General features: G+C 32.6%; 1 protein-coding gene across 1 annotated transcript in view; it reads right to left on the bottom strand.

Annotated features, from left to right (window-relative positions):
* LOC129989503 (alanine aminotransferase 2-like) overlaps positions 1–24,163 on the bottom strand; it is a 43,225-nt gene that overhangs the window by 15,255 nt on the left and 3,807 nt on the right. Inside the window, exons 2-6 of the mRNA XM_056098075.1 lie at positions 6,809–6,898; positions 3,688–3,796; positions 2,509–2,639; positions 2,288–2,401; positions 1,025–1,154 (exon numbers count right to left, since the gene is read on the bottom strand). Of these exons, the coding sequence (XP_055954050.1) occupies positions 1,025–1,154; positions 2,288–2,401; positions 2,509–2,639; positions 3,688–3,796; positions 6,809–6,898 (574 nt within the window). The remainder of the gene's footprint in view (positions 1–1,024; positions 1,155–2,287; positions 2,402–2,508; positions 2,640–3,687; positions 3,797–6,808; positions 6,899–24,163) is intronic.

Raw genomic sequence — 24,163 nt, 5'->3', positions numbered from 1 at the left:
GGATTTCAAATTCGAGTGCTAATTCTACCGAAAAACTGTTGTGTAAGCGGGTTTGGCGCACGTTAAATCCGTTCTCGTCATCTGATCGCGGTACAAAATTACGAGGTCCGTCCCAAAATAGCTCTAGTGTTGCCTTAAAAAATGGGACGTTAATATAACTAAATTAAATTGATCATTGATAAGTTTATATTTTTAAACATTTTTTTAATATATAACAAGAAATGCAATAACTTCATTAAGTTTTTTCTAATTAAATCTTCTTGATTTTTTATAAATGATGAATTATAATACATTTTTATAAATGAACCTTAATTTTTGAAATAACAAAAATTGCTATTATTTATAAATAAAAGTAATATTTCGATGGTTATTTCAGTACGAGGTCATTTTAATTGTTTAGATAAAATGAATATAGTTATGCATAATCCAAAATTCATAATGTGACTCTGACGAGCTGGTAGCTGTCTATTGACCACAGGTAGACGAGTGCACTTTCTGAGAGGGGGTAAACTATTAAGCAAAGTGTAGGTCGCGAAGAAATAATATGATTAAAATAAATACTATATTTTGAATCATTTTTCCTTATTTACCACTATCGATTTTTAATCTTATATTATAAATGACCGATGAACACCTAGATTTGACAAACTTTTGACTCAAGTCTATCTCCTAACTTATAAAATAGACTCGCCTGATATCCCGCATTTCTCAAATTGAACCTGCCAACTCGTCAGATCCCGATTATACTATCGTTTTATGGATTTTGGGTTCAACATTGTATTTATTAGCTGCACGTATTTTACAATATAAATTTGATTTGACTTACAAAGCACTGCGGGGCGTAAAAATTTATGGGCCGCATTTTATAAAACAAATAATTAATTTTGAAAAAGTATAACATTCGAACTTTTCTAAAAAATTTGTAATCAACAGTTGCATTTGAAAATGTGCACTTTAAAAGTGCTACTCTCCAGTGCATTTGACAGAATAGATCTTGAACTAAAAGAATGAAATAGAAACGTACCTGTGGGATTGCCTGGATTAATGACCAGTATAGCTTTCGGAATACAAAATCTGCTTTCTGCTTCAAATGCTGCGGCAAGCTCTTTAGTATTTATTGACCAGTTATCATCCTCCTCCAAATAATAATTTATCTGAAAGATACAGGGATGTTACGATTCTGAATTGATAAAAATAAATCTATGAAACATTCTTAGAGATGTAGTCATTCTTTCTGTATACACTTATTTATTATTTCATTTAGTTAAATACTTGCCTAATTATACAGACAAAAAGTCGACTTGATTGTTTAAAAAATTCTTGGGAAAATTTTTCACTTTGTTCGATAGTATTTGCTTGTTGTGTAATTGTTAATTCGGGATGTATCTTTTTTGCAAGTATTTGGTGGTACTAATAAAGGTTGATTTTATAACAATTGTTCTCTATATAATTGTTCGTTTGGGTCATGTCTTTTAGCTAGTAATTGGTGGGCCTGACAAAAGTTAATTTAATAGTAATTGGACAATTACTAAATTTTGCAATCTTAGATATGAATTAAACATTTCATGTGGCAAGGCTGCCACATTTGGCAAATCGGCATTTAATCAGTTTTATTTTAATTGTTAATCTATTAGTAAAAAAGTGGCACGTTTGGAGGATAATTAACTTTTATTTAATAATGTTGAAATATTTTATATGCATTCATTAAACTGAGTTTGAGTTTTATTATAATTATTAGCATCCATTGAATTTAAATAACAATACATAGTTAATTTCCCCTCTGCCTTTTATTAAGTCTTTCTTGAGTCGCAATAAATGGTTAGACGTAAAATCTTAGTAAGGTAATTTTGGCACGTGGAATGCTCTCCAAAAGTAAAAATGTTCGCCAAATGGATGTCACTTTCAATGACGCTAAAAAATGTGTTTCAGAAGCATTCAATGTTAATATCTCAGACTCACAAAAGAAATTTTGTGGATTGCTATATTTGGCCAGATATTGCTTGAAAAAAATTATACCATCATTTTTAAACTAGTTAAGATTCAAAAAGAATACTTTTTCAAATTAGCTGCATCCAATAATGCGAAATCCTAACACTTATTGCCTCATATTTCAAATTTAATTTAATTTAAGAATCATAAATTTTGGCCGATACTTATCTATATTTATGATGTGAATCAAGAAATTTATACCGTCTTTGTTTCACTCGAAATTCAAAGTATTGGTCAATATTTATTATATTTAAATTAAATTTTGTTTGAAATTTAAGTAAAATGCATATGATCTTACCTGAACAATACCAAGCTCATCTAAGAGTGCTGTGAAAGTTGGATCTCTAGGAACGGGCGCCAGAATTCCGATTGGAATTTGATTCTGCGGCAGGTTTAGGACGTTCAGGATACTCTGCATCAAACGAGGAACAATAAGTTGTGATCAGTGAATCAGTAACTCAGAAAAACTGAAAAACATCAACTGAAAGTGAGGGAAAGAAAGAAGCTTTTACCCTTTACCCGCAAGGCCTCGATGGAACCGGAGGACAGATAGACATCATCTTTTTCTGCAGGAAATCCATCTCTTTTCTCGATGTATTGTGCCACGTGGAGTCTGATCAAGTCGATGCCTTCACTATATGTATAAGAACCTGTGAAATGAAAGAGTATTAAAAGTACAAATTAGTGCGATGGCTTGTATAAACATACCATCTTACAAAGAGCTACAATCAAACATACTACCTACAACATATTACAATCAAAAATGACTTTTGACTTGGATAACACAATATTAACCGCAACTGATAACATTGCATTACAGGATTTTAAAAATATTCTATATCAATTGAATTTAACTATTTGAAGTGTTTAAACTATGGTCAACGTGTTTCTGCATAATGAAGTTTATGATATCCAAGATATTTAAAAAATAATGCAATGTTAAACGAATAAAAAAAAATCAAGAAAGTTAAGATCTTTTGAAAGTTTGAATAACTTAATTTGATACTCCAATAAAGAATATATTTTTTTTATTTTATTAAATCTTTCCCTAAATATTTGCAGAATTACTTTTTACTTATTTCTACCAATTTTGTTTCTCATCGGTTTGTTCGACACTACTATCTACAGCTTGAAAATTTTAACCTTTCACCTTGACTTTCTCGAATATTTCTACATTATTGCGATTTGTATTTTCTTCTTTACAGAAAAGAGTATATAGTTTCGAGCTTTAGCCATTTAGTATAAAATTGTAAGCAGATTAAAATTCTGATGGATCAAACTATATGGCATATGCCATATCTTTAACTTTTAGCACTTATTGAATTTACGAATCTACATTCATATGAAAACATTAACAAACTTTCACAGAACATTTTGTAAAACATTTATAACAGATCTTCAATTATAGTATGAAGATCACATGTCAAATGCGTTTCAGGTCGATCCTTCGCTTACTGAGCTATGGTATTCAGAAGCACACACATCGAAGGTTACTATACAGAGAGGCATAACAATTCAAAAGATTATTTTCTGGGCCTGTTAAAAACTAATACCCGGCGATTCCTTAAAAATTTTTTGATGACAACGATATTTTCCCCTTTGAATAAGAGGAAGCAAAAGTATATCAAGGTCACTGGGATCGATAGATATCCTGTAGTTATGATAATTATTTTGTAGGCATAAAAAAATGTTTTATACCTGCACTACGTCCTCCGCATTCATCAAGAATCTGATTGGCTCGCATTTTCACGTCACTGGGAATGGAAGGATCATTCAGTAATAAAGGATATGTGCATGTAGTGAGAACCTATGAAAACAAAATAAAAATGTAAGCCAACAGAAGTAACATGCCCAAAACTTTCTCTCATACTCTCTAATAATATATTCGTTTATTATTAACCGTCTGCATTTGCCGAACAATATTTCAAAAAAGCAATATTCAAAAATAGCCTGGTTGGTAAAGCGTTGGATTCGCATCCCTTGGGTTGTGTGTTCGAACCCCGCCGGCCGAAGACTCCCCGTGTATGTGATGGCTGGTGCACGTATAAATCTTTCATGGCCTTAATGTCCACCATGTCGTGATAATATCACTAGGGGCACTGATTCAGAGGTGATCGTTCTCTGATTCAGGTCTAAATTACGATCTGTGGATGAGTGAATGAAACGCATGAAGTCCGTCCAGTAAAAAGGGTTGTGACGCTAAGTAGCATGAGTAGCTAAGTCGTATTCTTGTCCCTAGATGACGCTACTGAAACAAGAGACACTAAAATTCAGCTTAAAATCGCTGACTTCGTCAACGGGCTTGTCTATGGGTGGGTTGGGGGTTTTTGGCGCAAGAGCCAATATTTGCTAGACTGCGCGGGCTTCTCTGTGACAAGTGCCATAAGAAAAAACAACAACAGCATATTTAAAAAAAACCTTGCCATGGGATTTTTGAGGACCAATCACAGAGATGTGGATTATAAACAAGTATTTGAAAACCAAATAAGCGTTTTGGGAGTCTTTATTCCACGAAGATTAAAACCAAAATTTGAAAAATGACAGAAAACTACAATTGTTGTCACAAGGATCATAAACAAAATTTCATATATTCAAGTCATCACTCGCATTTTGGATGATTGCGTTTACATGCTTGTGAAAATGCAGGTCGAAAGACGGTTAAGCAATTGACAAGTGTGATTAAAAATTTGATAATTAACTACACTTCAGATGCTAAAATTTTAAACTAAAATTCATTTCTATAAATTGCTACGTTTTTGAATTGCCTTGTGTAAATGTATGCAGAAGTACAGAAGGACAGATGGCTTTTCAAGAGGAATCTGGTTCAAAATTTGATAAATATCTATATTCTAGATATTGAATCTGTGTACTGAACTTTACTCATCTAGTTCGCTTCGTTCTGTTGTTATCGTATTAAGTTATACAGGCGGAAGTCAGATTTTCTCTGAATGGATTGCATTCAAAATTTGATAGATTTGTTGATTGATTTTGAAATCTACAGATTCGGTGTAAAAGCTACCACCGAAAAGGATGTATAAATGAAGCTTTGCATCGTGTTATGATGCAATTATCATGAATCAATTATGTATCATACTACGATAATTATGGTCACACCAGCCATAATTATCGTGTTCAAAGAAAGACAAACACAATTCCAAAAATGTGTTTTTCGATTTGAAAATGGAGATTCCTTAATACTAAGAGATTCATTTTTTATATAATTATACTTCTTCGATTACATTTACGTATGCTTCGTATATGAGAAATAAAAAAAGAACATTATAAACAGGAAAAAAGAAACGCAATAAGAACCAAAATTTTTATTCTTTTTCCGCGTCAAAATGCGTAAAATATCAAAGTTTTTTGCATTGGAAGCGATAAAATGTGACACACTCTAAGTACTCTGAAGCACCATTTATTAGTTTTTCACTTTAATATCGTTTCCTTAAATATGCCATCACAATCCCAATTCATTTATAACTGGTAATACATGTATTTTGTTAAAGCTATGCAAAGCTTCGGTTATACATAATTTTCAATGTAGTAAATGACTAGAAGTTTCTAAGAATTGATATCGCTCTCGAAGAATTAATTCTAATAACGATATCAAGGCTTCGAACTTTTTCGTAATTGATAAATTAATAGGAGAAAAATTAACGTATTAATTTAAACAATGGTTAAGAAGAATATGCAAAATTTCCTTAACTCTGTCAATACTAAAAGACACCAAATACCCGTTCAACGAAACTTTGGCGGCCGCCCAATGCGCTAGGATATCACTGCGACATTTCCCTCTTCTGTCGTTAAGTGTAACATATTGAATAAACGCAGCTCGTAGTTTGTTCGCTAAAGACGCTCGTCTAGATGGGATCAGCGAACAAGAAGGTTTTCTGAGAACTCTTATAGATGTTTGTGCACACATATTCTAAATAGTCACCAATTGTGATCAAAGAGCATTTAGAAGGCTTCATTTAAATTACATCTATAGTAGATTTCTTCAAATATTTCAACAAATTCTATCTACTTTTGGCTGCGTTCAAGCATTTATTTCATTTTATCGCCTGAATATAAATTTCTTTTCAATATTGTAAAATTTTAACTTTTTTTATTTTCTAAAATTAGTGAATGCAATTGAGTAAAAATTATGCATTGAAATTTGTTCGCGTGGAGCAATTCTTGCCTAAAAAAATTTGAAATCTTTCTAAAAGCTTTTAAAGATAACTATTTTTATAAACAAGGGTATTTGAGTAGAATAAAATTTTGAAACAAGGTAGAGAATCTGTCATAAAGAAATGACACTTTATAGTACTAACTATTTATATAACAATAAGATCAGAGTGAACTTATCAATATAACAATAAGATCAGAGTGAACTTATCAATATAACAATAAGATCAGAGAATTGGTACTTAGTGATCATCATTTAACTATTAGAGTCATTATTGAAGAACTTCTATAAAAATCGAAAATAATATAAACTGTGAACGAATTACTGTTATATTGCTTAACTCCTTACTTAAGTTTTAAGTTTTTTAAGTTTTTTCGAAATTATCATTTATGAATATTTGACAAAAATAATATAATATGGCCCCACAAGTTCCGTATTGATCGGCTATGGCACCATGTGACTTTTCTGTTTAAGGCTAAATTGTCTTTTCATGGTTGTCGTATTGAATTCAATAATTAAATCAAAGAAAATTCGTTACGAACTCCAAAGGGATTTCATAAAACCATGCTTTGATTTTTATTAATAAACGTTGGCCAGACATATGGATATTTGTATAAAAGTTTGTAATGGAACAGATATGCATATTCTCACCTGTCTGATGAAAGTAATTGGTTTCTGCCCCATGGCTTGAATGTCATTCATGTCAGCTCGAATGACTTCCGTAAATGGTTTCATGACTCCCTGAAAAGGAAAAAACAATTTCAAAACTTTGATTTAAATAAAATTACGTATAAGTGTTATTGTGCAGTGAAAAAAAATGAATTTAAGGTGTTTCGGATGATTTATCTTCTTTTAACAAGCTGAATGCCTAGTCACTCACATTCACATGTCAGCAAAAATTGTTGTTGTTCTTATGGGACTTGCCATGGACAAGCCCGCTGTTACGAAGACAGCGATTACAGGCGGTGGGGGAGCGTCTCTTGTTTTTTTAGTAGCGCCAATTAAGGCCAAGAGTACGACTTAGCTACTGACACATCACTCATTCGCTTGCACAACCCCTTTTTACAGGAGGGAACATTCATACATCCCACAGATAGAACAACGGAAGAACAACCATGCCCAAACTGGGACTCGAACCCAGGACGTCCAGATCACGGGGAAGACGCGCTACCTCTATGCCAGAACGCCGGCGCAACAAAAGTTCTCAATCAATATAGAATTTGATGCGAGCAGAACAAGTCTGTTTAACTTATATCTCCTTGTTTTAACCCGTTGTTCAGCGCGTTAATCGAATGTCATTCATACATACTGCCTAATTAGATATTTTCCTCCTTGCAGCAATTAAAAGAGAGCAAATAAGTGAGCATATTATTAGATAGTGGTTCGAGTCATAGGTATAAATCATGGAAGAGAACGAGTTAAATTTCAGATGAAAGATATATTGATATAAATGTATGTAACTCAAAATTTAACGAATTATGAAAAAGATTTGAAAATGGTTGAGTTTTTCTCATTGGAAATTATATATTTAAGAACGAAAGATTTAAAGAAAAAGAAAAAAGAAAGAAAATTAAACGTCTTTGGAAAGTAATAAGTATTTACGGTTATTAGTTATACTCCGGAAGTTTCTTAAAAACAATTCCACGGTTTATTTTCAGAATCATTCGGGTTTCATTTTTAGATTTTTGGATGTATTTATATTTTCTCAAACTAAGTCTCTCCCAAAACTTCTCGCATATTCTCGAATAAACTTGTCAAACCAGAAAATGCCTCATGTGGCTTTCGCGAACAATAGCTAACTTTTGGCATGAATCTAGCATTTTTACTGAATCTATCCTTGGCGAGTTATTTGGCGATTGATCCAAGGCATGTCTTAATAGTATCCAAAAATCGAATTTTTGTTTTAGAAGTATTTTTAACAACCGATTCAAACCGAAATTCGAATAGAACTACATTAAATTTGATGTATTTAAGTCATTGCGTTTTTGAATGATCGCGTTTACATGTTTCTGAAAGTACAGACCGACAGACAATCAACCCGTAGTTGGATTAGGCTCAAAATTTGATAGGTGTCTACACCTTATATGTTAAATCTGTGTACCGAATTTTATCAATCTAGCTCTCTTCGTTTTGTAAATAAAAACGAACTTTCTCTGAACAGATTTCACTCAAAATTTGATAGAAACCTGCAAATTTAGTGTAAAGACAACATACCAAATTTCAACTATCTTACTCAAAGCTCGCTTTTGAGTTATCTTTGTCACAGACAGACATTTTATAAAAATGTGTGTTTCGTACTCAGATTGATCTAAAACGTGGGGATTCGTCAAAATCTCGAGTTCGAATTTTTTGACGATTACTATTCTTCCTCTATACTACGTAAACGAGAAAATAGAAACAATGAAAAACTTGGAAACTAATATACTTTGGTTTCAAAAGAAATTGTGGTATATATATTTCTTCTAGTGTTGGATTAGTTTAGACTGGTGCTGAACTAATCTCAACTCCAGAAAACTTCATCAAATATATTCCTATAATTTTCCAAAACATTTCAGCATTGCTAATTTTCAAATTCATTTTATATCTAAGATTTTAGATACTTTAAAAATTGCTTGAAGTGATTTAATTATATACAATATAAAAAAAAGATATTACCTTTTTTTGTTTAGTTCATTACATACGTGTTGGTCCTTGGAATTTAAAAAGATTTCCAATTAAAATCAAACGGGTGTGAACATCCCACAACTTTTTCATATACTCTCTAATAAATGTATTCTTTCTTTACCGCATAAAATTGTGGACCTTGGCCAAGGCCATGAACATCATGAGTGAACTATTTATTTTTATAAATCCTATTGTATACTTCTTAAGATTCAATTGAATATCTAGACTATTAATATTCTTTGTCTTATTTAATATTTTAAAGCTGGCAACATTATCATTATTTATTTTAGATTTTTATTGAAAAATTAATATGATGATGTATCAACTCCTAACTGAATCTTAAAATAGGGTCTTATATCTTCTCATATATGTGTTGTTACATACTGATTCTGATAGCACTTGTCATAGACAAGCCAGCTGACTAAGTTAGCGAATTCAAGCTGAAATTTTTGCGTCTCTTGTTTTTTAGTAGCGCCTTCTAGGGCCAAGAGTACGACTCAGCTACTCACGCGTCACAACCCTTTTTATGGGGCAGACTTTTTCATGCATTTCATTCATTCAACCACAGATCGTAATTTAAACCTGAATCACAGAACGATCACCTCTGATCCAGTAGCCCCAGTGGTATTACTCTCAACATGGAGGACTTTGTGACCACGACAGATTTATACGTGCGCCAGCCACCACCACACACGGAGAGTCTTCGGCTGGTGGGTTCGAACTCACAACCTAAGGGATGCGAATCCAACCCCCTACCAACCAGGCTATTCCAGCCTCTCATATATGTAATATAGAGAAAGTATAATAACCACCAAAAATTTCAAACTCGAGATTTTGACGAATCCCCACGTTTTAGAGATCTCATGAGATCGAAAAACACATTTTTGGAAAATGTCCTTCTGTCTGTCTGCAACAACGATAGCTAAAAAACGATTACAGTTAAACGGCTGAAATTTGTTATGCAATCTTTGCACCAAATTTGCAGATTTTTATAAAATTGTGAATGAAATTCGTTCAATAGAAGTAAGTCTGTTTGGCTGTTCGAATATAAATTAACACGATAGCGACAAAACGAAGAGATCCAATAGATAAAATTCGGTACACAGCTTTAACATCTATAGTGTAAACACCTACAAATTTTGAGCCAAATCCAACAAAGGTTTGACTGTCTCTCGGTCTGTACTTTCAGAAATAAGTAGACATGAAAACTCAAAAACGCAAAGACTAAAATATATCAAGTTGGTATGAGAATTTGTGACTACATGCGCAGTTTAATGTCAAATTTTTGTTTCAATTAGTTAAGAAAAACATGCCTAAAACACAAATTCGAATTTTGGATACTAATAAAACATGGCAGGGATTCATCGCCAAATAACTCGCCAAGAGTGATACGATACATTCAGTAAAAAAGCTTAATTTACGCCAAAAAATAACATTTCGTAGCTATTGTACGCCAATGCCATGTAAGGCGTTCTCTGGATTGATAAATTTATTACAGAGTTTGAAAAAAAATTTGGGGAAGTCTACTCCAGCTGGTTATGTTATATTTTTTTTACCATCATATTTTATTATTTTCATCAAATTTTTAACATAAAATCTTTTTCTGCTTTGTATCAAATAAACATATACTTATGCGTATTTTTATCCTAATTATTTCAGAGAAAAAAAGTTATTTCTATTATGCAAGCTCTTCCTTACCAGACACTTTAGTTGTACTGTACACTTCCACAAGAATAAATTTAACATTCAGTAACAAAATCTAAATTCTGTTCAAACCACATTAAAATTCTACCAAATCTTGCACCTCATTCTTTTCCGACGTCCTCATCTCCCACAACTGTTTCTCTACGTCAAAAATTACATGAAAATTCATTGAGAGACAACCAAAGTATTTGGCATCTTGCCTATCTGCCGTCTGAATACCAACCCCAGTTGCTCCCGCAGAAATCTAATTGAAATGTATCACATCGGAGTATAAAATTAGAAAGAGGATACGCAATGCACACTTGAAGTTATTAACACGAAAAGATATTTTTAAGTCCTTCAACTGTTTATCTTAGAGGGTTTTTGTTTCTTCTTATTTTTAGAACGAAACTGTAACGTTTCACGGCAGGAATTGAAACATTCTATTACGATTAGATATTGCGCCATAGTGACTTCATAATAAAGACTAAAAGACACGAATACTGTTATCTATAAGCCACAGATATCTCCATTAATAATAAAGGAGACTGGGGTTTGTGTGTGTTGGTGCACTATTATCCAGATAGTTTGAACCAGAGCTAACCACTTTGGCACAGATATACATTGGAAGGTAGGATTATGCACCTCATAGTAATTTTTTTTATTTTTTCAGTCAATTAAAACCAGATTAATTAAAAAAAAATTCCGCGGTAATTTTCTAAAATACTGCACAAAAATTCTTTTTTATCATTTTAAAACACTATATATTTTTTTTCTTTTATTGACATCATATTTAATTGCTATGAAATTCTTCCTAAATTTAAACTATATCGAAAAGATTTTTGCAAAATTTTAAACACTACTTATCAGTGCTACAAAGAAATTCAAACCTTTTTTATTGTTTCTCTATCGAGCGACCAACTGGTCAGCAGAAAATAGTAGATGTGTTTAATTTCATTTAAATTTCTCATGCATAATTTGAAGTTTGTGATTCCTTCAAACAATTTTTTTTACATATCTAATTATATAATATAGACTTTAAAGCCATACTATTTTAATAGCTTTACTTGTTTCATTTAATGTGCACATGAAACTTCTTAATTGATCGAATCCCATGACATCATAGTGTCATTAATAACTGTTTCCCACGAGTATTGCGCAGATGTTAATATTTGATTTGTAATGTTTTGATCTGTTTTTTTGAAAAAAAAAACCCCAATGTAAACTGTTTGGAATGATCACGTGACTATTATATTGCGCAATCGCCAACTTTTAGAAAAATAATAATTTTTTCCCCTCATCTCAAAATTGTTTGAGTTCCAGAACTTTTTTGCCAGCTAGAAAAATTGAAAATTAAAAAAAAATTACATATATATATATATATAAACTTTCGCTATTTTCTTCTCTCTACTTCTTCAACCTACAACTTCTTACCACCATGTCTTTTATTAGCCAGGCAGAAGAATCGGGTACATGGTGGACAATCGCGCCAAGTTGAAATTTTTTGTTGGCTATAAATCGCCACATGTGATAACCTTCTTTATTATTTTTTTAATAACCCTAAAAGCGAAAATTGATGCTTCAAAAACCATAAATCACCAATTTTCTGACAGTACATTTTGAGGCTTCAAAAACCTCAAACCAAAACAACATCAAAAGACAGCATAGTTCTCACATGATAGCATTATTAAAAACATCCTTATAATGCCAATAGGTCGCATTTGGTTGCATAAGACCCAGGCTCTATTACTTCACACAACAGATTACCAGTGACATCCTCAGGTAGATGACTACAAAAAAAAAAGTTGGACATTTTTTTCCCTCTCTGAAGATGGTAGCAGCATTTTATTGTGAATGGAACTCGTCCATGAAATGACGTCCCCCACTACGCGTTTGGACGAGGGCCAAAACCTCGATTTGAAATATGCCTCCTACGCGTCGCTAAACAATACAAGACAGATGAGAATCGCAGCAAGCTCTAATTTTAGAAGATTCTTAGATGATATTATGCACATTCTTCAAGAGGAATTCAGAACCACTCTCCTTCCTTTTGAAAATGTGGTGGCATTTCATTGTGAATGGGAAAAAGGGGTTTAATTAACCTACTTCTGGCACACGTGCATTTCCTTGAAAATCTATGGATGCTAGATGCTTTAATTTTATGGATTTGCAGTATGTGGTACTAGCATATACTAGCGCGAAGTTACTAGTGATATGATGTATGTTAGAGAAATCAAACTGAAGTTAAAATAAGAGTAATGGATATGATATTAAACAAATCAGTGGGAATGGTCTTCCAGAAACTTTCTCACATATTCTTTAACCCCTTACCTGCCGAGGATAACTTGCGAGATTCGGTCCCCAGTGCCACGTATATATGCGTATATAGTTAATTGCGAGACGTATATATAAGCCAGGGGCAGTTAACACATTGACTTATATACTTAGACTTGATTTACGCCCGCAGCAGGCAAGGGGTTAATAAAGGTGTTATAATAAGGCTTTACTAAAAAGGTAAGGGTGTTAGTGCTTTAAGTTAATGGATTTGGAGTATGTGCTACTAGTATCAAATTACTAGTACGTATAGTTTCTAGTACGAAGTTACGAATGATATAATGGATGCCAGCAAAATCAAAACCATGATAGCTTCAGTTAAAATAAGAATAATGAATATGATATAGAACTAATCAATGTGAATGGTCTCCCAGAAACTTTATCTCATACCCTTTAATAAAGTGTTATTCTTTCTTTCTCTACATAAAATTGTGGGTTTCGAGTGGGTTTTTTATTTTCAGAATCTCGTGTAAAAGAGTTTTGGAATTCATTACAATTTAGACTAGTTGCAATCGAAACTTGAAATGGAATACAGTTTTAGAAAAATGGATCACACACCAAATTTCCTTTATCTTCTATTGTGACCAAAAAGTACTCGGAATGATGACATAAAACGAAAGGTATTAAATTTTTGGTTAAACTTATTGCATCGCCTTGAAAGACAAAAAATGAAGAACCTGGAATAGCGAAGAATATATTTTTCTCATTTTCAAGAATACTATTTTTTTTTTAATATTCCTGATAAATGGAATTTAGTATGAGCTGAATTATATTTTTAACCCTTTGCAAAGTAATTCGATGCAAGATTATTAATACAACGGCTTGTTTATTGTTCCGAAAAATAAATGTATATATATGTGTAGAAAAATAAATGAAAAATATTTGTTTCAAGTTGAATTTCACCGAAAAATGAATTTGCATCTTTTTATCATTCTGTAGGCGTTTTTAACAATCCAAATCGAAAAATAAATAAATAAATAAATAAAACGTCCAAATGAGGCATCATCTTCAATGGAGCCTGAGAGGCATCATCCGAGTGTAAAAGGTTAAATTTATTTTCTATGGATATAAGACTCGTAGATTGCCATTATTTTAAGAATCAACTCCAATCATGTGCCTCATTTGGCCAATCTATATTTTATTTGAAATCTCCTGACATCAAGATATGTTAGTAACAGTCGCTTGATCCTTCCCCCCCCCCCCCCTCCATTTTTCAATTTTGAGAGATATTTCAACAACAACAAAAAAAAATCCCATTACCCGCAGTCTCAAGAACTAGGCCGATTTCATCACTTCGCGTTAATAGGCAATTTATCTATTTTTACCAAAGATAATCATTTAAAATGGACATCAGGTTATTGCAAAAATTCAAAAATCTCGTCAGATTATACTTTATAGGGAAATGCCGATATCGACTGTGTTCCTAGCTCTTGAAAGATAAAAGTGTCTTTTGTCCCTACAAGTTTACACATAGATAAAATAGATCGATTTTATAAGACAAATAATGAGACAAATTTTCAAAAATGAACAATAAAAATTTTCATTTTAGACATTGTAATGCTTTATGAATGATTGTTGGAACTGCATTAAAAAATACATTTGGTTATTTATATGGATTATGTTCTGGCCATAAGGATTGTGAAAAATGCTTTGGTATATTTCAGAATGGTGATTTTACACTGGAAGATCAACCCAGATCAGAATGGCTTTTCATTATTGATAATAATATTATGAGTGCTTTAGTTTTAAAATCCTAGCTAATAAAACTGAAGAATTTGTGGTGACGCTGAAATTGATAATTCGATCGCGTTCAACCTTTAAAAAAGATTTTAAACGCTTCCAAGCTCGATACCTGAGCACCCTGTCTCTTTCTCCTCGCTATCCTTTTCTTTCCTTGCACATTACAATAAGGAATATTTTTTTTGGGGGGGGTGGCAACAGGCGATGAGAAATAGTTTCTATATAACAATGTTTCATGTAAAAGAACAAGGCAGGTAAGTGAAAGTGCAAAATCTGTCGTATTCTAAAATTTAATTGCGTGTTTTCTAGGGCACCATTGGAGTTATTCATTTTGAATTACTCCAACGAGGATAACGATCGCGATGGAAAGGTACTGTGGACAACTCGCTAGACTCATTTGAGAAAAACGTCCGGTCCAAGCAAACAAGAAAGGTATAATCTGTCTCCATGACAATGTCAACATATGTAATATAACAAACAATTAAAAATTGCATATATGAAAATTTTGATATTCACTGCATTCTACAGATCTTGCTCCATCCGATTACCATCTGTTTTGGTTTTCTCAGAATAGTTTAAGCAACAATAACTTAAAATCCGAAGCAATGTACAAAAACACCTCACAATCTTTTTCTCAAAGAAAGAAAACAATATTCTTCAAAACTGAAATTGACAAACTTGTAAATCGGTAGAAAAACTGTCATAGTGGTGAATATATTCTTAATTATTTGTATTATATTGTCTAAATTTCGTTTGTTTGAAAGTTATCAATCTGAAAGTTTCATTCAATTTAACCCTTTCTAAAGGCATGGGAAGTATGCTTCCCACCAAATTTATCAATATTTGTATGAAATTATGTAGGTTGGCATAAGTTCTGACAAATTTTTTTAGAAAGACAGAAACTTAGATGCTTCAGTTCTTTTTTATCTCACACAAAATGATGTGTCTTGATTTGTTACTTAATTATTAATTAACCAAATTAATTAATTAATCAAATTAAATTTATCTAATAAGCTAAATGAATCCCTTTTCTTATTCTAATTTCAAGCCTAAAAATATTTTAACATATGACTAGAAAAAAAATGGCCCTTTAAAGGGTTAAACGATGTAGTTCTTCAATGTTAGTTGACATTACCAAATCTATGTTTCTAACAGAGTGAGCATACAACTAATCGCCGATGGCGGCTAATTAGATATCGAAATTTATTAACACAGTTGCATTACAGATCGACCAATAAAATGATTCCTCTGTATTTTAGAAAATCCATTGGAAGTAAATGCTCAATTCTATTAATATAGAATAGATAGAAAACAAAATGTGTGTATTTTTAAATTTTAACCAGCGAGAGTGGTCACTCCAAAACTTTCTCATATTCTCTCTAATAAAAGTGTCATCCTAGAGAATATCTTGCATGGCATTGGCGAACAATAATTGCGAAATATTACTCTTTGGAGTGAATTTAGCATTTTCACTGGATCTATCGTGTCATTCTTGGCGAGGTGTTTTGGCGATAAATTCTTGACATCGGTTAGTAGTATCCGAAAATCAAATTTGTGTTTCAGACGCGTTTATCAGAACCAAAACAAACAAAACTTTGTCACAAAATTACACTTGTAGTCACAAAATCCTATACCAAATATGATATATTTAAGTCATTGCATTTTTGAATGATCGCATTTATATGTTTCTGAAAGTACCGACCGACAGACAATCAACCCACATTTGGATATGGTTCAGAATTTGACAAATGTCTACCCTATAGATGTTAAATCTGAATACCGAATTTAATCCATCTAGTATTTACGTTTTGTAGCAACCGAGTTAGTTTATATACGAACAGCCGGACAGACAAACTTCCTCGGAGCGGATTTTGCTCAAAATCTGACGAAAGTCTACAAATTTAGTGTAAAGATCATATGCCAAATTTCATCCGTCTTGCTCAGAGCGTTTTGAAATTATCTTTGTCACAGACAGACATTTTTAAAAAATGTGTTTTTCGAACTCAGGGAATCTCGAGTTCTAATTTTTTGACGATTACAATACTTTCTCTATATTACGTATACGAGAAAATAAAAAACATCTATGATGGTATTCTTATGTCAAATTGATAACAATTGCATTCTTCTCAAGTTGCATGAAAGAATGGAACTATTTATAATAATATTGCAGGTGACAAAAGCATTTGAACAGAGGCCAATTCAACATTTGGATTCTGTATTTCATTCCATTGGATGGCTGCCACCCTTGCTGAAGTGTGATAGATTGCACATTTGGAAATTTTAATTTCCGTAAAATAAATAATTAGATTGAGAAGAAGAAAAAAGAATAATTGAATGTCTTTTAGATTTTTTTTTTTTTACAAATAAAAGTTAATCTTTAAACGATGTTAATGGCAAAATATAGAGAATGTTTTCTTGTGGCCAAATTCTACAGTAATTAACATTAAACCTAAGTAAAATTCATAACGAAGGCATTTAAAGATAAATTACGTGTTGAATTGTCCTTTTGTATTCTTTGTTATAATTACTTTTGAACGTTGGACTAGTATTTTTTTATATGTCAATACAATTTGCGCATAATTAATTTTTAAATATTGTTCCGAAAATTGATTTATGATTTTAAAAAAGGAAGTAGCACGTTTAAGGATGTTTATCCCATCATTATGTGCCGCGCAGAAAGTGGAGTTACAGTATCACGAAAGACAACTGCAATTTGAAGAGAGATTACCGTGGCATTTAAGTCATGGGACGACATCATTAGGAAACTCCAGACAAACAAGGTGATTTTATCAATTCTGACAAATGGAACAGTGTCGTAGATGAACCCATGGGAACCCCATAGCAACCCTGTCCCATCTCCAACCGTTTACAAGTTATGGCAAATACAATAATTTTGCATAAAATCATGAAAAAAATCCAAATCAAAAAACTTTTGGTCTCATCCTCACTCAAAGTAAGCACATATTCTGAAAGAACAGTTAAAATCCTTTAAGATGATACCAGTTTCATGAAAATACATGGATTTATAACCGAGTAATAAGCACTAAAACTTTGGCGACATTCAAAATCGGAATGTCGCCAAACTTTTTAATTCAGAATTCCGAAAAAACCATACAAGCTATAATTTGTCAAATTTACCCAAAACCTTGTCCATACCATCGACTTTCGAATGAGACCATCATAAACAATGCAAGTGTATTATTTCAAGAGATATGAAGTCTTTCGTTGGCAATACATAAGTGAAATCAGTGTTCATTGAAAGATACTTCCGACAAAAATTCGCCAAGCAAAACAATTTCGGATAAATGGAAAGTATGCAAATCTGCTGTTATGAACGTTTGAGATGTGCAGATGTATTGTAATCAACCTCTGTGCGCATCTGACGCTGGTACAAAAGGCAAGAGAATCCATTGATTAAATCATCATCTTGTCAATCTTTCAGGTGTTTGTTGTTGTTCTTGCTACAACAATTCAGGACGTCGCTTCAACACGATTGTATTTTTTTTTTCACGTTGTGCCTATTACTAGTTGCTTCTCAATGGGTAAGTCTCGTTTTACAAGCTAAGAGTACGCCGGTATTTATTTCGAGTACGGATTTTGCACTGGTAACTCTGGGGGAACCTAGGAAGAATATCGTCTGCGTTACCCAAATCGTCATACACCTAACTCTACTGTATTTGCCGCAGTTCACCAGAAGCTAAGGGAGACTGTTTAGTTTAGTAAGATGTTTGAAAAAAGTAAGAATCGTCGATTCCTCACCATTAAGGGGAATTTACTTGATACTTTAGATGAAAATTCAAGTATTCAAATACACTTGCTGATAAAGTTGGAACTTCACAAAGTGCTGTGTTGAAAATCTTGCACGAAAACGCATATCGCCCATACCATTTTACACAGGTACAAGAATTACGGAATTCAGACTTCCAAAAGCAGGTAACATTTTGCCGTTGGGCGATACAAAGAAATATCGAAGAAAGGCATTTCCTGAGAATGATACTCTAGACGACATTTTCAATTAGCACAAGTGGCAACATTACGCGCAATAAAATCCGCACGTAGCAGACTGGGGCACTCTCCATTCCAAACGCGATTCAGCTTAAGTGTTTGACTTGGAATGATCGGCGATTGCCCCACATACACCACTTGTTTTCCAAGGTCATTTGACAAGCAATGCGTATTTGTAATTCTTTTAAAGTCATCTGCCAGGATTATTTGTTGCATTTTAATTGATGTAATCCTGCACCCGAGCAATAGAGTTAGAGAACAATCATTCTCTAACAAGATGAAAAGGAGAGGGGTCCTTACACATTCTTGAACGGCAGTTCAGGATTTCCTAAATGAGCATGATCCACAATGGATTGATCGCATGGGCCACCACCAATGGCCAATGGATTTGGCCGGCTAGATCGCCAGATTTGACTCCAATGGACTTCTCTGTTTGGGTTTTTCTCAAGCAAGAAGTTTAACGCACAGAAGTTTCCAATTTAGAAGACATAAATAGTGAGTTTGATGAGACGATATTATAACTTACGGCCGAACTATTATTTAAAAAAGGCTGTTAAATCCATTCGGAAAAGAGCAAGAGCAAGTAAAATTAAACATGTAGCATACAAGATCTTGTGGTGGCAACCAAATTCAGCAGCAACTTTAAATTCCTTATATTGTTTTAAGTTCAGCATTTTTCTGTATTTTTGCATATTTCTTTGTGAAAAATCATACTACTTTTTTTTTTCCTATTATAGTTTTTTTTTTTTTTTTTTTTTTTTACTATTCCCAATAAAATTGTTATATTTTTTATTTGACTTGAATCCTTCTTTCTTGCTCCTAATTTAAACAGCAGGATGAAGGTAAGTAAAGTTGAAATTAAAATCAGAAGAGGCTATGGTTCCTCTAAAGTTTTCTTTTTTGATCAACTCCGATTTCAGGAATGTGTTGCAAAAAATGCAATTATTCCTGAAATAAAACACTTATATGATTTGTGGTGGTCTCAATCGAAAGCTGATTATATGAACAAGTTTTTAGTTAATTTGCCAAATTGTATGTTTTTTTTCGGAATTAAGAATTAAAAATTTTGGCGACATTTCGATTTTGAATTTCACCAGTGGTTCAGAGACTATTACTTGATTGTAAATAAATATATTTTCATGAAACTGGTATCATTCTTAAGGGGTTTTAACTGTTCTTTCAGAATATGTGCTTACTTTGAGTGAGGATATGACCAAAATTTTTTTAATTTGGAATTTTTCATGATTTTATGCAAAAACATTGTATTTGCCATAACTTGTAAACGGTTGGAGATGGGACAGGGTTGCCATAGTGTTTTATGATCCCCACGGGCTCTTCTACGACACTGTTCCGTTTGTCAGAATTAATCAAACTCAACCTGTATGTTTGGAGCTTCCTAATCATGTCAAATCCCATGACTTAAATGCCTGGGTAATCTCTCTTCGAATTGCAGTTGTCTTTCGTGATACTGTAACTCCACTTTCTTATTCCTTACGTAATGATAATAAATAGAATATTTATACTTCCTGGGCAGATAATAAACAGAATATATCCTTCTCAACTTTCATCAATAAAAAGAATTATTTGTTGAAACAATATAATTTTCGCATGTTTGATGTAATAAAGATATAAGTTTGAATTTTATTTCAACACCGATAATTATTCAAAATTTAAAAAAAAAATACCATTTTTTTCAAAGAATAACGATAACTAAAATATTACTATTAAAGAAACGATTTTTTTTTTGAAACAATAATTTCGAAAGTGATTGCGGAATAACGCCAGAGCCTCGCTTAATTTTTAATTGTTTACATTTTTATTCAAAATTTCAAAAAATTCTAAAGCAAAGGGGCACATTCCCTCTATTTAAAATATATTTGTGTCGAATTGGTAAATGTAGATCAAATTGTCTTATCTATAGATTAACTAACGAGACACACATACCCTAATCATTAGTAATTAAGAGGCTCCAATCACTAATAAAAAAATTAGAATAGTATTTTTTTTTAAATATACTGAGCTTAGCATTCCTTCTTAATTCTTTTTACAGTACATAAATATGTTTTCTTTAGAATATGAATCAAATTTATAAAATGCATAATTATCAATAAAAGAAAAATTTACAAATGAAGACTTTTCTCCATGATCTCTATCTCACTTTACCATTTTCATTCTTCAAGAAAATTTTAACTTTGGAACATCAAATTATTTACAAATTCAAAATTTAATTTATTAATAAATTATTTATTAACTTATTTAATTATTAAAAAAATTATTAGAATGCACTCGCAATCTGATGACACATTGAGGGCATGGACATATTTAATGTCTTTACCATTCTAAGAATTAAAACCGCATCTGATCAATCCTTCAGAAAGCCCTCAAGCTGTCAAGCCTTAGTAAGTTATTTTGAGAGAAAAAAGAAATTTTTGAAGTAAAATTTTCCAGAATTCAAACCGAAATTTACATAAAGAAAAATAAATGCAGGATTCTATCCAAGAAATTCAGCCTTCGTTCAAAATAGAAATATCCTGAAAACTGCGAAAATATACAAAGGTATTATTATCCCAATACTTTTTGGGGAAAAAAATATTACCATGCAATGTCAACTAGACATCACATTGGGGACGCGAACTACATTCTGCAATCATGTAAAAGAACAATTCTCATCACCCTATTATCAGTTTAAACCGTATCTGACATCCTCACACACAAACATCTTTTGTTTGGTGAAGAGTGTCCCAAATGTACAACGTGCCATGTTGAATTTACGGTCATTCATATATTAAGTACAAGAACAATTCTTATTCTATTCTATCCAAGAAATTCAACCTTCGTTCAAAACAGAAATATACTGAAAACTGTGAAAATATACAAAGGTATTATCCCAATACTTTTTTGGGAAAAAAATATTACCATGCAATCTCAACTAAACGTCACATTGGGGACACGAACTGCATTCTGCAATCATGTACAAGAACAATTCTTATCATCCCATCACCAGTTTAAACCGTATCTGACATCCTCACACACAAACACCTTTTGTTTGGTGAAGGGTGTCCCAAATGTACAACGTGCCATGTTGAATTTACGGTCATTCATATATTATCAGAATGCCCTGTGTTTAATCATTTCTGAAAACAATTGGATTTTATCATCTTATTTAAATATTACGTTTTCTTACACTTTTTATCCTGTTCAGTAAAGTGAAACTTTCGCATTTTAAAACTGGCATTTCATAGTAACTGATATATTTTACCGTACCAATTGAAGAATAAGTTCTACCATGGTATTGGCGCAGCATGGCCAAGTCTGGCTCTTTCGCCATAAAAGTACCAAACTAACTAACTAACCCTCAAAAACCCTCTAGCCTTTGTAAGTTATTTTGAGACAACAAAAGAATATATTTGAGTTGAATTTTCCAGAATTTAAACTTAAATATACATAAAAAAGAATAAATGCAGGATTCTATCCAAGAAACTCAATCATCGTCCAAAACAGAAATATCCTGCAAACTGTGAGAATATACAAAGGTATTATCCCAATACTTTTTTGGAGCGTAAAGACAATATTAGCATGCCATCTCAACCAGACGTCAAATTGGGGGCGCGAACTACATTCTGCTAACATGCACCGGAACAATGCCTTCCACCCCTATCACCAGTTTAAACTGGATCTAATCAATCCATTCCTTTGTGGTAAAGCACTGAAGCTGTCACAAAACAAACGTCAAGCGAAAACGAATTACAAAAGGTGAGAGACAATGTCTCGAAACCTGCCAACGACGTGTCCTAACTTGTTGGAATCGTTCCATCCGACCCTTTTCTACCTCTGATTCTCAAGACACCTGTTTGTTGGGTTTATTTTTTCTTTTCCACGCCCACAAGATCACCAGGAAGTGCTTCAAAGAGATGTTTGTTTAACGGAGTACTCTTTTGGAACTGCATAATAAATCAGTACCATGAGAGTTTTTTTCGCCTACCTTTTGAGCGGGGTGTAAAGAATACCTGGCATCAGATGTTTGTTTAAAAATATTTCACGTCTCGTGATTATCTTATTTAACTATCCTGTGCTCTTATTTAACAAGTTCAATTAGCTAGTCACAGCTTTCTTCCCTGATTAAAATTTACTTCACATTGCGACCAGATTTGGTTATGCAGATAGTAATATATATAGTTTTAAGTAAAGACGGTTAACATTATATGATTTCATATATTATTCTTGCTATTTGGCCCCGTGCCAATTTGGGACATTCATTCAATCATTTCCCATCGGTTAAGAGTAGGCGTGTCGTTTCTTAACTAAGTTACAAATCTAAAAGAAACTTTTTTTTGATTTTTTTTCTAAATTATTTCCGTCATTCCTAAAATACGCTGCGTTGTAGTGTCACGATAATGGACATAAACTTTTAATTACTATCAACAAGCCGCCTGCGGTGGCCAGTTGTTCTTCAACCATATTTGTAATATTAATTCTAATAATGTCTATCATTTGTAATGGATTACATCTTGTCACAGCAAATGAAAATATTATTTTAAATTAAACTAAAATAACAAACATAAAAAGTTGAATTGAATAGAAGTATCTGCTAATTGGCTAGAAATTGGCTCATTACACTAGGGGGGAGATGCCTAATTTTTATTTTGTGGTATCTCTCAAAACTTTAAGACAGTGAAGGCAAAAGACCACGCATGGGTTAAACAGAAGTTAACCCTATTGGGATGCCCCAAATGCAGAGATTTGAAGTATCTGGTATGATGATTGGTTCTCTCTGCCCTAGTGGGTATATTAACTATATGGGATTAAGTTACCCCTTTTACCATGATCAGGGAAAGTACCTCCTATGGGAATTGTTATATCGTGACCGGTGATCCGCATATCTTTGAACAGATCAAGCTCATTTTGATGTGGTATTTAAAGGTCAAAGAATTTTATACAAAATAAAAATTTTCGTCAATGGCTCAGTCCTCGTGTTGGAGAATTCTGACAAGGTTTTCTCGCTTTAGAGAATGAACAGTGAAATTTCTCTCGAAAGTGCAGGCTATTGGGGAGTGGCAGATGATCATTGATAATGTGTCTAGAGGTCATAAACTCTGATGCGAAACAAAAATCGGTGGCATCCCATTAGCAGTTGGAGTTTAGGGGTTGTTTTCGGACTTTGGTTATTATTTTAAATATATTATGTCAGATGATATTTAAAGTCCTGTCATGTGCAGTTTTATTTTTATTCAATGTTTATTTAAGTTTACTTTTATTAATTTCTTTTATACTTTCTAACTTTGTTAAGCTTTCTCTCAGCTTAACAAAATTCCCATCTTTTATGTTTAATTATTTGGCTTTATATACTTATATAGCATTATGTAATTAACAATTAAAACGCTTTTTGTGAGAGAAAGAGGGAAGTGTAACCTTCGAAAATTTTCATAGATAAGCTGATTATAATTTTCATTAACAGTCCACTGGGAGGAAACCAATCTAATGATATATACATTTCAATAACGTCTTGATATTGTTGCTATTAGCGATAGGCGAGGATCGAACTCGCAACCTTTGGGTTCGTAGCCGAGTAACAAGACCACT

Source organism: Argiope bruennichi, chromosome 10, assembly GCF_947563725.1.
Source record: "Argiope bruennichi chromosome 10, qqArgBrue1.1, whole genome shotgun sequence".
In the NCBI taxonomy this organism is placed as follows: Eukaryota; Metazoa; Arthropoda; class Arachnida; order Araneae; family Araneidae; genus Argiope; species Argiope bruennichi.
This window is presented reverse-complemented; position numbering and strand designations above follow the sequence as displayed.